At 42.4% G+C, this 13,755-nt stretch overlaps 1 protein-coding gene across 6 annotated transcripts in view; it reads right to left on the reverse strand.

Annotated features, from left to right (window-relative positions):
• Positions 1 to 3,870, reverse strand: part of KIF3A (kinesin family member 3A) — a 47,422-nt gene extending 43,552 nt beyond the window's left edge. For 5 of the 6 annotated variants that reach the window (XM_054487385.2, XM_054487386.2, XM_054487387.2 and 2 more), the window contains exons 1-2: positions 3,711 to 3,870; positions 504 to 777 (exon numbers count right to left, since the gene is read on the reverse strand). In XM_054487385.2, the coding sequence (XP_054343360.1) occupies positions 504 to 777; positions 3,711 to 3,716 (280 nt within the window). In that variant the 5' untranslated portion in view covers positions 3,717 to 3,870. The remainder of the gene's footprint in view (positions 1 to 503; positions 778 to 3,710) is intronic. The other variant, XM_054487383.2, reaches the window with a different exon arrangement.
• Positions 3,871 to 13,755: the final 9,885 nt, after the last annotated feature.

Genomic DNA, 13,755 nt, shown 5'->3' on the forward strand with positions numbered 1-13,755 from the left:
CTGCAGTAAGCTATGACCACACCACTGCACTCCAGCCTGGGCAACAGAGCAAGACCCTGTCCATAATTAATTAATGTTTCAACGTTTTAAATGAAGAGAAGTATCATGTTCATGGACTGAAGACTCAATATTGTCAGAATGACAATTCAACACAATCCCTATGAAAATCCTAGCAGGATAAACTTCAAAAACATTATTTGATGTGAAAGAAAACAGATAAAAAAGATGACATATTATATGACATCATTTATATGACATTTCAAGAAAAGGTAAAATTATAGTGACAGAAAGCAGATCAATGGTTGCTTGGGGGTGGGTCTGCAAATGGGCATAAAGGAAATTTTGGGGATGACAAGGGTGTTCTAAAGCTGGATTGTGATGATGGTTTCACAACTGTATATACTTACTACACTCATCAAACTGCACAGCTGCAGTATGTGAATTTATGGCACATTAATTATGTCTCAATAAGGGTATTTTTTAAAAAGTAAAGATTCACTTACCATTGTAGCCTTCAAGTACAGAATCAATAATAGGTCTTGCCGTTAAGTTATAAACATCAAGTTGTTTACTCTCTGGTCCAAAAACAGTATCAAAAGTAAATGTCTTTGGAGGTTCATTGGAAGAATCAGTCTTATGTACAGTGATAGTTCCCCTCATCTCATCCACACTGACAGCTTGTTTGTAGCACATTGATTTCTCTCTCTCATTGAGGGGCCGGCACCTAACAACAACCTTCACATTATCGCAGCTTTCTGGCTTCTCTGATTTATTGATCTGTTGGAGATAATATTTACAAATAATGAAAAGAACATTAATTTTTACCCTCAACAGATTAAATTTATAAATTTTAAAAGGCTACTTTTCCACCTCAGTGCCTTGCACACATTAAACATTTCGTAGGTATTTGTTAAATGCAATTAAAGATCTTACATATAGGTGAAAAGTTTATTAAAAGATACAAAAAGGAAAATAGTTTCTTTTAAAATGTAAAAGGGAGAGAAAAGCTAGTTCACATTTGTGGCAAAGGCTGTACAAGCAGAAACTGAACCAGTATATTATAGATTGTCTTTTTGCACAAAAGTCTCTGACCCAGCGTTTCCTGCCTGTAGGAAAACACATGTGAACATGGTTAACAACTTTAACTCAAGAAAACAGTATGTCCTTTGTTTCCCCCTGAGACTTTAGTTTGATTTCCTATCACGCATCTGTAAAATGGTTTTTATCATGTAATATATCCATATATGGCTTATCTTCTCTACAGAAGACAACAAGATAAAGACAGAAATGAAAGTCTAATGGCAAAGAAAAATGCCTTAGTATTACCTAACCTTATGAGCATTTGTATATGTAAAGTTTCCATTTCTGAATTTTTTTTTCTTATTTATGAGACACAATCTCACTCTGTCACCCAGGCTGGAGTGCAGTGGCGTGATCTCGGCTCACTGCAACCTCTGCCTCCCAGGCTCAAGCGATTCTGCTGCCTCAGCCTTCCCAGCAGCTGGGATTACAGGCGTCCATCACCATGCCCAGCTAATTTTTGTATTTTTAGTAGAGACGGGGTTTCATCATGTTGGCCAGGCTGGTCTCGAACTCCTGACCACAAGTGATCCACCCACCTCAGCCTCCCAAAGTGCTGAGATCACAGGGGTGTGCCACCGAACCCAGTCATTTCTGAAATTTTATGATTAAGAAAATATAATGAAACACAATCCTATTATTGAAGTGAAAAGGACAGTTTAGTTGAACAGATACTTGTTAAATTCCTACTGTTTCAGATTCTAAGCATTAAAGAGAAACAAATATAAGTCATTGTCATTGACTTTGACATTGTCACTGACAAGTAACAGATTATATCAGTACAATACACTTCTATCTATCTCTCACCCTATTCATCTCATCTATTCATCACCCTAGTCTAAATCACCATCACCTTGGCCCTGGATTACTGCCTCCTAACTATACTCCTGAATCTAATTAGATTGCCCTACTGCCTATTCTCCAAATAGCAGTCAGTGTCAACACACATCTATCTAATCATGTCACTCTCCTACTTAAAAATTCTTCGGTGGTTTCCCATAGATCTCAGAACAAAAACCAGAATCCTTAAAGTGGTCTGTAAGGTCTGGCTTCCACCCATGTCTGCTTCCCTGGTCTTATTTCACAAGATATTCTGCCTGGCTCATCCATGCCACAGCCACACTGAGCTTCTTGGCCTTTTCTTGTCACCATGCTCCTCACCACTGGCCTTTCCATGTGCTGTTCCTTCTACCTAGAACCATCTTCAATCCCCTCTTCATTTAGTTAACATCTACTTATCCTTCAGAACTCAACAGCCACTTTACCGGGAAAGACTTCCTGACTAGGTCAAATACTCTTATAGGCTCAGAGAGCACCCTGCTCTCCCCTTCCTGGACACAAATTTTACTTTTGCTTGTTCCTTATTTGATTAATGTCTTTCTGTCTACACCAGAGGTTGCAAACAGGTAGTCAAGAGGCTGAATTCAGCCCACAAATTTCTTTTGTTTGGTTCATAGTATTTAAAGAGCTTTTGAATTAGTTGCTAAAATTGAGAAATTTCACAAAAATAATTTCTAAAGTCTCTTCTTGGGAGGAAAAAAAAATGACCTGTTGTCATCTGCAGACCATCATTCTTACATGGCAATACTTTCCAATTCACCAGAATCTACTTCTCTCTATTGTAGGATACCCACCCACTTCATTATTAAGGTTTTGTGTCTTACGTCTGTAAATATGTATGATTTTCACCTCTGCCCAAGAAGGCAAGCCTCTCTCTTTCCAAGTTCAAGAACCTGACTGGTTTTGCTCAATGTTGTATCTTCAGGGCCTAGCATGTGGTTGGTGCCCAATATTTATTGAATTAAAAACTTGAAAGCAGTGAACAGAACAAATATAGAGCATTTAATCTTAAATGTCAAGCACTGTCCTTCTAGTCTCCTGTGCATTATTTCACGCGGATAACAACCCCATGAGGTAAAGTTTACGTGGGAACTAAGGACCCAGACAGATTAAATAATTATCCGAGGCCTCACAACCACTAAATAAGCGGCCATGGCTCAATTTTCCTCCATGACCTCTAATAAGGGGTCTTAGAGGGCCCCATTATTAAGTTCACGATAACAATCTGTGAAATCCTGGAAAATAAACATAACACCGCCACACACACAAAGACACCTACGGGTTTCATTCTGCATCATAAGCTAAAGCGCCACAAGAGCAATGACAGCTCGAGGCTAGGAGACTCGGAGTATGGGGCCTGGAATAGGGGCAGGCAGCCTTCGCTCCACTGCCTCCCTGCGCTTGCTGCGAGGCGCAAAGGCCTCACCAGGTGTGCAGCATCCAAAGAGCCCCTCCGTGGCCACCCCCAGACGCCCCGCTCAGCAGGCAGGGCTGCGAGCCAGAGCGCATCCTCCAGCACAGCGCCTTTTTGATAAGCTGCGCAGGCCCCACGGGATGCAGCAGCGACGAGGGCGGCAGGGCCTGCCCCCAGGTCCCTCTCGAGGACGGCTGGACCCCCGCGGCCCCTGGGCTGACCAGCCAGGCTCTCCCACCACCTCCACCGCACGACCAAGCCTGCCCCGCCCCACCCAGGCCGCCAGCCTGCTCCGCGCCTCCATGGCAACGGCCGCGCCCCCGGGCCAGGCCGCTAGGATGAGAAGAAACCCCAGAAGCGAAGCGACTCTCCTCACCGGCATCTTGGCCCCCTCCCGTGCCCGGCGGACGTCCCCGCCCCGGGTGCAGCCCGACGACACCGGGTGCGCAGAAAGGCTGGCCAGAGACTACCGAAACACCTTGTTGGCGCTCTCGAGACTGCGTCTTCTTGGGCGAGAGCGCCCAGTGCGCAGCCGCATTCCGAGCTCGCCCCGCCCCAAGCCCAGTCTCAGGCTCTCTCGGCCCTTGAATTACGCCTGCGCGAAGGCTTTCCGAGTCCATCTCCTAGGACGCCAGACTGAGGCCGCGCGTGCGCAATGCTGCCATTCTGCTGCGCTAGAAATGTGGCCCGCACTGAGGCGGAGATAACCCGGCAGCCGCGGGTTGGGAGGAGGAGCAGCTCTTAGGCCTGTCTTCTGGCCCTTGCAATACCCGGAATATTAAAATCAATAATAGCAATTGTACATTTTGTCTCATCCGAAGAATTGAAGACCTTACCTATCTGACCTCGCTTGATTGCTAACTTCCTCATGACCTGTCTTACCATTAGAAAGTGAGCTCTTAAGGAGATTGTTGGTATTCTCACGTGTATCTCCAGAGCCTACACAGAGCCTGACACAGAGTGGGATTTTTATACGTGTTGGTCAAAGAACCAGTGATCCGTCCATCCTCTTTCCAGTCCACTTGAATGTGTAATGGGCATTTCAAGTTAATCGTGTCCGGAGTTGAAATCTTGATCCCCCATCAATCGCCCCACTACCCTACTCCACCCCCATCAAAAAATTTAAAAGGGCTCCCTCTCATCCCTCTCAGACTTCCTTCATCTCAATATGTGGGAGCTTAATTCCGACAACTGCTCAGGTCAAAATTGCAGTCTCTTTCATACACAATACTCTATCTTTAAATACAGCCTGTTGTATCTATCTTCGTAGTGGAACCAGAATTTGGCCACTTCTACCACCACCATCGTCACTCACGTGCATTACTACAATCGCTCAGAACTGGTTTCCTTGATTGTGTCCTTGTCCCTTTTCAGTGTGCTGGACAGGAGCCAGAGTGCTGGTGCTAAAACGTGAATCAGATCTTCTCTTTTCTCTGCTCAAAACCCTCCATTGATTTCCCATCTTACAAAGCTAAAGCCACAAGCCCTACAATCCTCCTTCTTGCTTCTTCTGCACCAGCCCCACCTGGCCTCCTTGCTTCATCCAACATTCCCATCGTGCTTCCATCTTAGCATGCAAGGGCTGTGAGCTTGCAGTAGGAACTGATAGAAATAACGATAAAGCATTTTACATAGTGCCAGTGTACTGTTCTACATGCTTTCGTTTTTTAGTTCATTTAATCCACACAATAACCTTTTGAAATAGATACTATTTATTATTATTTTACAGATAAAGTAATTGAGGCACAGGACCATTAAATAACTTTTCCAAGGTCATACATATAAACAATGACAGAGCCCAGGTCCAAATCCAGGCAGCCTAGAAAGCTCTTTCCCTAAAAAACCACCTGACCACTCACTTCCTCCAGAAAGTCTTTGTTCACATAACCCCAGTGAACCCTAACATGATTTCCTTATTTAAAATTTCAACCTTCAGCCCAAACTCTTCTTTTTCTCCCTCCCTACTTTATATTTCTCCATAGTACCTATCACCATTCAATATTTTATATATACACACATACAAGCTTTACTGAGATATAATTTACACACCATACCATACAATCACCGATTTAAATTGTACAAGTCAATAGTTCTTAGTATATATGGAGTTGTGCAACCATAACCTAGAACATTTTTATCATTCCAAAAAGACACTCTATACTCATAAGCCACTCCCCGTTGCTCTCTGCAACCCTCCTCCCACCCCACTCCCAACATCCCAGACCTAGACAACCCACCAATCTACTTTCTATCTCTATGGATTTGCCTATTCTGGATATTTCACATAAATGAAATTACACAATATGCAGCCTTTTGTGAGTAACTTCTTTCACTTACAACGTTTTCAAGCTGTATCCCTATTATAGCATATATCAGCAATTTGTTACTTTTTATGGCTGAATAATATTCCATTGCATGGCTATAACATGTTTTTTACCTATTTGTCATTGATGGATATTTGGGTTGTTTCTACTTTTTGCCTATCGTGAATAATGCTGCTACAAGTTTTTGTATGAGCCTATGTTTTCATTCCTCTTGGTTACATATGTAGAAGTAGAATTGCTGGATCATTTGGTAATGCTAATGTTTAACATTTTGAGGAACTGCCAAGTTGTTTTCCACAGTAGTGCACCATTTTAAATTCCCGCCAGTAACATGTAAGGTTTACAATTTCTGCACATCCTTGCCAACACTCACTTTTGTGTAAGGTAGTACCTTGCTGGAGTATTCATTTATTTTCATTTCCCTGATCATAATGATGTTGAGCATTTTTTTTTCATGTGCTGTTGCAATTTGTATAACTTCTTTGGAGAAATGTCCATTCAAACCCTTTACCCATTTTATTTGCCTTTTCATTATTAAGTTGTAAGAGTTCTCTATATATTCTGAATGCAAAGCCCTTTTCAAGTATATGACATGCAAATAATTTCCCCCATTCTGTGGGTTTTCTTTTTACTTTATTGATATCGTCCTTTAAGCACAAAAGTTTTAAATTTTGATCAAGTCCAATTTACATATTTTTTCTTTTGTCACTATGCTTTTGATAAGTAAGAAACAATTTCCTAACCCAAGATTATGAAGATTTACCTAGAGTTTTATAGTTTTAGCTGTCACATTCAGGTCTATAACCTATTTTTCAGGGTTTTTTGTTTTTATTTTTGAGACGGAGTCTCACTCTGTCACCCAGGCTGGAGTGCAGTGGTGCCGGCCGTCTCAGCTCACTGCAAGCTTCGCCTCCCGGGTTCACCCATTCTCCTGCCTCAGCCTCCCGAGTAGCTGGAACTACAGGAGCCCGCCACCACGCCCGGCTAATTTTTTTTTTTTTTTTTTTTTTTTTTTTTTGTATTTTTAGTAAAGACGGGGTTTCACTGTGTTAGCCAGGATGGTCTCGATCTCCTGACCTCGTGATCCGCCCGCCTCCGCCTCCCAAAGTGCTGAGATTACAGGCGTGAGCCACTGCGCCGAGCCCAGGGTTTGTTTTTTGTTGTTGTTGTTGTTTGTTTGGTTTTGTTTTGCTTTCTGTTTTTTGTTTATGAGACACAGTCTCGTTCTGTCGCCCAAGCTGGAGTGCAGTGGCGCGATCTCAGCTCACCGCAACCTCTGCCTCCCGAGTTCAAGCAATTCTCCTGCCTCAGCCTCCTGAGTAGCTGGGATTACAGGCATGCGCCATCACGCCCGGCTAATTTTGTATTTTTAGTAGAGACAGGGTTTCTCCACGTTGGTTAGGCTGGTCTCAAACTCCCGACCTCAGGTGATCCACCCACCTCAGCCTCCCAAAATGCTGGAATTACAGGCGTGAGCCACCATGCCTGGTCCTATTTTATTTTTGTATAGAGTGTGATGGAGGGACTCAAATTCATTCTTCTGCATGTGAATATCCAGCTGTCCCAGAACCATTTGCTGAAAAGACTATTCTTGTCTATAGCCATACCAGCGTGAATGAGCCTGATCTTGTCTGAGAAACCTATTCTTTACCGAATTGAACTGGCACCTTTGTTAAACTGATCGTAAATGTGAGCATTGATTTCTAGACTCTCAATTCTAGTCCATTGATGTATAGTCCATCCTAATACCAATACCACATTGTCCTGACTACTACGTTTGTAGTAAGTTTTGAAATTATATAGTGTGGGGCCTCCAACTTTCTTCTTTTTCAAGATTGTTTTGGCCATTTTGAATCCCTTGAATTGCTATAAGAATTTCAAGAACACTTTGTCGATATCTGCAAAAAGACAGCTGGAAGTTTAACAGGGATTATGCAAAATATGTAGATTAATTTGGAAAGTATTGCCATTTTAACAATTTAAGTCTTCCTACCCATGAACACAGAATGTCTTTCCATTTATTTAGGTTTCCTTTAATTTCTTTTAGTGATGTTTTGTAGTTTTCAATGTATAAGTTTTACATTTTTTGATTATATTAATATTTTTCCCAAATACTTTTTTGTTTATTTGTTTGTTTGTTTTCTGAGATGGAGTCTCAATCTGTGGCCGAGGTTGGAGTGCAATGGCATAATCTCGGCTTACTGCAACCTCCACCTCCCTCCCGAGTTCAAGCGATTCTCCTGCCTCATCCTCCCAAGTAGCTGGGATTACAGGCACGTGCCACCACACCCAGCTAATTTTTGTAACAAATATTTTATTCTTTTTATGCTGTTATAAATGAAACTGTTTTTTAAAATTCATTTTCAGATTATTCATTAAAGTGTATAGAAATAAAGTTGACTTTTATAGCACATTGATCTTGTACTCTGCAACTTTCCTAAACTTTCTTTTTAATGGATTCCTTAAGATTTTCTATATACAAAGTCATATCATCTGCAAATAAAGACGATATGATTTCTTTCCAACCTGGATGCTTTTTCTTTTTCTTGCCTAATTGCCCTAGCTGGACTCTCCTGTACATTGTTGAACAGAAGCGGTGAACACAGACATTCTTGTCTTATTGATGATTTCAGGTGGAAAGCATTTGGTCGTTTACCATTAAGTCTGATGTTATCTGCAGGTTTTTCATAAATGCCCTTTACGCTGGAACATTTTCTAGTTTGTGGAGTGTTTTTTATTATGAAAAAGTGTCAGATTTTGTCATATGCTTTTTCTGATATAATGTGTTTATGTCCTTTATCAGATACATATTGATTTTTAGATGTTAAAACCAACCTTGTTTTCTTTTCTGGCTCTCTCTCTGTCTCTCTGTCTGTCTGTTTGTCTCTCTGTGTCTCTCTGTCTCTCTCTGTCTCCCTCTGTCTCTCTCTCTCTCGGTTAGAGCATCAGGGTGATACTTGCCTCACAGAATAAGCTGAGAATAGGGAGCAAGTTCTTCTTAGAAGGGCACTAATTCCATCCCAAGTGTCCCACCCTCATGACGTCTGAGAGCCCTGATTTCCTCCCAAAGGCCTCATCTCTAAATACCATCACATTGCAGGTTAGGGTTTCAAAATATGAATTTGCAACAGGGTGTGGTAGTTCACTACTGTAATCCCAGCACTTTGGGAGGCTAAGACAGGAGGAACACTTGAGGTTAGGAGTTCAAGACCAGCCTGGCCAACATGGCTAAACCCCATCTCTACTAAAAATACAAAAATTAGCCGGGCATGGTGGCATGTGCCTGTAGTCCCAACTACTCAAGAGGCTGAGGCAGGAGAATCTCTTGAACCCAAGAGGCGGAGCTTTCAGTGAGCCAAGATGGCATCACTGCACTCCAGCCTGGACGACAGAATGAGACTCCATCTCAAAAACAAAAAACAAACAAACAAAAAAATATGAATTTGGGAGGGACACAAACATTCCGTCCATAACACAGCCCTAGCAGACTTAATACAATTGTTTAGCCCATTCACATTTAATGTTATTATTGATAATATTAGATTTAAGTCTCCCATTTTGCTTTTTGTTTTCCCTTCCTTCCTCCCTCCCTCTTTCCCTTCCACCCTTTCTTCCTTCCTTCCCTCCCTCCCTCCATCCCTCCTTTCTTCCTTCCTTCCTTCCCTCCCTCTCTCCATCCCTCCTTTCTTCCTTCCTTCCTTCCTTCCCTCCCTCCCTCCCTCCATCCCTCCTTTCTTCCTTCCTTTTTTGAGATGGGGTCTCACTCTGTCACCCAGGCTGGAGTGCAATGATACAAACAAGGCTCACTGCAGCCTCAACTTCCTGGGCTCAAGCCTCAAGCCATCCTCCTGCCTCAGCCTCCTAAGTAGCTGGGACCACAGGTGTGTGCCACCACACCCTGCTTTTTTTTTTTTTTTTTTGGTAGAGACGAGGTCTCTCTATGCTGCCCAGGCTGGTCTCAAACAGCTGGGCTCAAGCAGTCCTCCCTCCTCAGCCTCCCAAAGTGGTGGGATTGCAGGAGTGAGCCTGCATTTTTGTTTTTTAATATGTCATGTTGTCTTTCTGTTCTTCTGTTCCTCCTTCAATGGTTTTTCATTATGTGGATCTTCTATAGTTTAACATTTGAATTTCTTCAATTATTGGTTTACTATTTTTTAAAGTTATTTTCTTGGCGGGCCCAGTGGCTCATGCCTGTAATCCCAGTACTTTGGGAGGCCGAGGCAGGCGAATCACTTGAGGTCAGGAGCTCGAGACCAGCCTTGCCAACATGGGAAAACCCCATTTCTACAAATAACAGAAAAATTAGCCAGACACAGTGGCGTACACCTGTAATCCCAGCTACTCAGGAGGCTGCGGCAGGAGAATCACTTGAACCCAGGAGGCGGAGGTTGCAGTGAGCCAAGATCGCACCATTGCACTCCAGCCTGGGCAACAGAGTAAGACTTCGTCTCAAAAAAAAAAAAAAAAAAAAAAGCTGGGCACGTTGGATCACGCCTGTAATCCCAACACTTTGGGAGGCCAAAGTGGGCGGATCACAAGGTCAGGAGTCTGAGACGAGCTTGGCCAATATGGTGAAACCCCGTCTCTACTAAAAATACAAAATTAGCTGGGCATGGTGGTGGGTTCCTGTAGTCCCAGCTACTTGGGAGGCTGAGGCAGGAGAATCGCTTGAACCCGGGAGGCAGAGGTTGCAGTGAGCTGAGATCACATCACTGCACTCCAGCCTGGGTGACACAGTGAGACTGCGTCTCAAAAAAAAAAAAAAAAAAAAAAAAAGCTCTAGGGCTTCCAATATAGATCTTATCAGAATCCATAATACTTCAGATTTATAATAACTGAATTCCAGTGACATATATAAATGTAACTCCCATATAGCTCTATTCCCTCCTCCTCTTTTTGTGCTATCATTGTTATACAGATTACACTTACATGTTATAAACCAAACAATACTTTGTTATAACTTTATGGTATAAAATTTTAAGTATTTTAAATCTTCTAAAGTAGCCGAGAGAAGAAAACAGAGCCAAGTTTATATTTATAGTTTGTAATATTAATCTTCTTATTATTTCTCATTCTCTTCCTTGTTTCCTCTGGATTCAAGCTACCATCTGGTGTTATTAGCATTTTATATGATTCCATTTTCTCTCCTTTCTTAGTGCATATGAATTATACATTTTAAAAACTTTTTTTGCTGGTTGCCCTAGAGTTGGCAATATACATTTATAACTAATTCAAGTCCACTTTCAAGTAACATTATACTGCTTTCCAGGTAGTGCAGTTACCTTAAAACAAAATATTCTTAATTCTTCCCTCCCATGGCTGGTATCATTCTTGTCATTCATTTAACTTATCCATAACCTACAATCATCAAATACATTATTATTATTTTGAATAAATGATTATTAGATCAATTAGGAATAAGAAAAACAAAAGTTTTATTTTACTTTCACTTATTCCTTAAAGTTCTTTCTTTATGTAGCTCGAAATTTATGACCTATATCATTTTCCTTCTCTCTGAAAAATTTCTTTTAACATTTCTTGCAAAGCAGGCCTACTGGTGAGAAATTCCTTCAATTTTGTTTGTGCAAGTATTTCTCTTTCACTTCTGGAGGATAATTTCATTGAATACAGAATTCTAGGTTGGTGGGGGTTTTCTCTCAAAATTTTAAATATTTCACCCCACTCTCTTCTTGCTTGCATGATTTCCGAAGACAAGTCCAATGTGATTATTATCCTTATCCCACCTTATCTTATTTCCACCTCACCTTACCCTGCTCCTGCTCCCAGCTTTGCTTGCTCTTTCTTTCTTTTTTCTTTTTTTCTTTTCTTTCTTTCCTTTTCTTTTTTTTGAGATGGAGTCTCCCTCTGTCACCCAGGCTGGAGTGCAGTGGCATGATCTCAGTTTACTGCAACCTCCACCTCTTGGATTCAAGCGATTCTTGTGCCTCAGCCTCCTGAGTAGCTGGGACTACAGACATGTGCCACCACACCTGGCTAATTTTGTATTTTTAGTAGAGACAGGGTTTCACCATATTGGCCAGGCTGGTCTTGAACTCCTGACCTCAAGTGATCCACCCACCTCAGCCTCCCAAAGTGCTGAGATTACAGGCCAGCTTCTTTTGAGATTTTTTTTTTTAATCTTGATTTTCTGCAGGCTTTTTTCAACTTTTATTTTAGATTCTGGTATATTGCGTGATGCTGATATTTGGGGTATGAATGATCCTGTCACCCAGGTACTGAGCACAGTACCCCACAGTTATCCAACCCTTGTCCCCTCCTTCCCTCCCTGCTCTGGTAGCCTCCACTGTTTACTGTTGCCATCTTTACGTCCATGTGTACTCAATGCTCGCTTAAAAGTGAGAACATATAGTATATGATTTTCTGTTCCTGTGTTAATTTGCTTGGAATGATAGCTTCCAACTACATCCATGTTTGCTGCAAAGGACATGATTTCATTCTTTTTAATGGCTACATAGTATTCCATATTGTATATGTAGCACATTTTCTTCATCCGGTCCACCACTGAAGGGCACCTAGGTTGACTCCATGTCTTTGCTACTGTGACTAGTACTGTGATGAACAAGCAAATGTATGTGTCTTTATGGTAGAACAATTTATTTTCCTTTTGGGTATATACCCAGTAAAGAGCCTGCTGCGTTGAATAGTACTGTTTTAAGTTGTTTGAGAAATCTCCAAACTGCTTTCCACAGTGACTGAACTAATTTACATTACCACCAGCAGTGTATAAGCATTCCCTTTTCCCTGCAGCCTCACCAGCATCTGTTGGTTTTTGACTTTTTAATAGTAGCCATTCTGATTGGTGTGAGATGCATTACTCTGATGATTAGTGATGTGAAGCATTTTTTCATGTTTGTTGACCGCTTGTATATCTTCCCTTGAGAAGTCTGTTCATGTCTTTTTGCCTGTTTTTTGATGGGGTTGTTTTTTGCTTGTTTAATTAAATTCCTTACAGATTCTGGATATTAAGACCTTTGTCGAATGCATAGTTTGCTAATACTTTTCTCCCACTCTGTAGGTTGCCTGCTGACTCTGTTGATAGTTTCTTTTGATTTTCTACAGTTTAAATAGGAATGTCTAGGTGTAGTTCTTGGCATTTATCTTGCTTAATGTTCTCAGAGCTTCCTAGAGTTGTGGTTTGGTGTTTGGTATTAATTTGGAAATATTCATTCTCAGTCGTTCTTGTTTCAAATATTTCTTCTGTTCCTCTCTTTCTTGTCCTTCTGGTATTCCCATATATTTTTAATATACATTTAATGTAATGAATTTTTTAAACAAAATATAACTTAGGAGCCAGGCGTGGTGGTGTGCACCTGTAAGTCTCAGCTACTTGAGAGGCTGAGGTTGAGGGTAGCTTGAGCCCAGGAGTTTGAGGTTGTAGTGTGCTGTGATCGCACCTGAGAATAGCCACTGCACTCCAGCCTGGGCAACATAACAAGACCCACCCCTAAAATTTATGTATGTATATATATACATATATATGATTTGTATGATTTTCCTTATTATACGTTTATAGCTATATATGTATGTATAGATACATAAACATATATATATATATATGAATGAATCACCTTGTGAGGGAGGTATTATCACTTTTTTTTTGGAGGAGAGGTAGCCAAGGCTCTGAGAGGTCAGGACACATGCATGAGGTCACACAGCGCGTCTGGAATTCCATCTCAAGCCTGTCTGAGGAGGGCGCTCTCGCTGCTTCTTTACCTGGTCTTGTGTCCCCAAGTGTGTAATGTGAGGTAAGACCAGGAGTCCTGGCGCAAGGCGGGCGCAGTCTCCAGCCGCCCCACCCCTGGCTGGGGGCTCTGCTCAGGGAGCACGGCCGGCATGGGGGAAGAGGCGTGCGGTAGGCAGCAGCGGGGATGGAGGGAAGGGTGGGGGTCCGCCACCCGCCTGTGCGCGCCCAGTCCTGCCGCATCCTGGGTGCGCGCCGCCCACCCGCGGGGCGAGTGCCCAGGAGGCGCGGCCCGGAGCGCCAGGGGTAGCTCCACCGCGAGCGGTGTGGGTGGGGCCCGCCGAGCCCGCCTCCCCACCTCCCCCGGCGGCGCCCCAGGCTGCAGTGTTCCGGGC

Source organism: Pongo pygmaeus, chromosome 4, assembly GCF_028885625.2.
Source record: "Pongo pygmaeus isolate AG05252 chromosome 4, NHGRI_mPonPyg2-v2.0_pri, whole genome shotgun sequence".
NCBI classification, from domain to species: domain Eukaryota; kingdom Metazoa; phylum Chordata; class Mammalia; order Primates; family Hominidae; genus Pongo; species Pongo pygmaeus.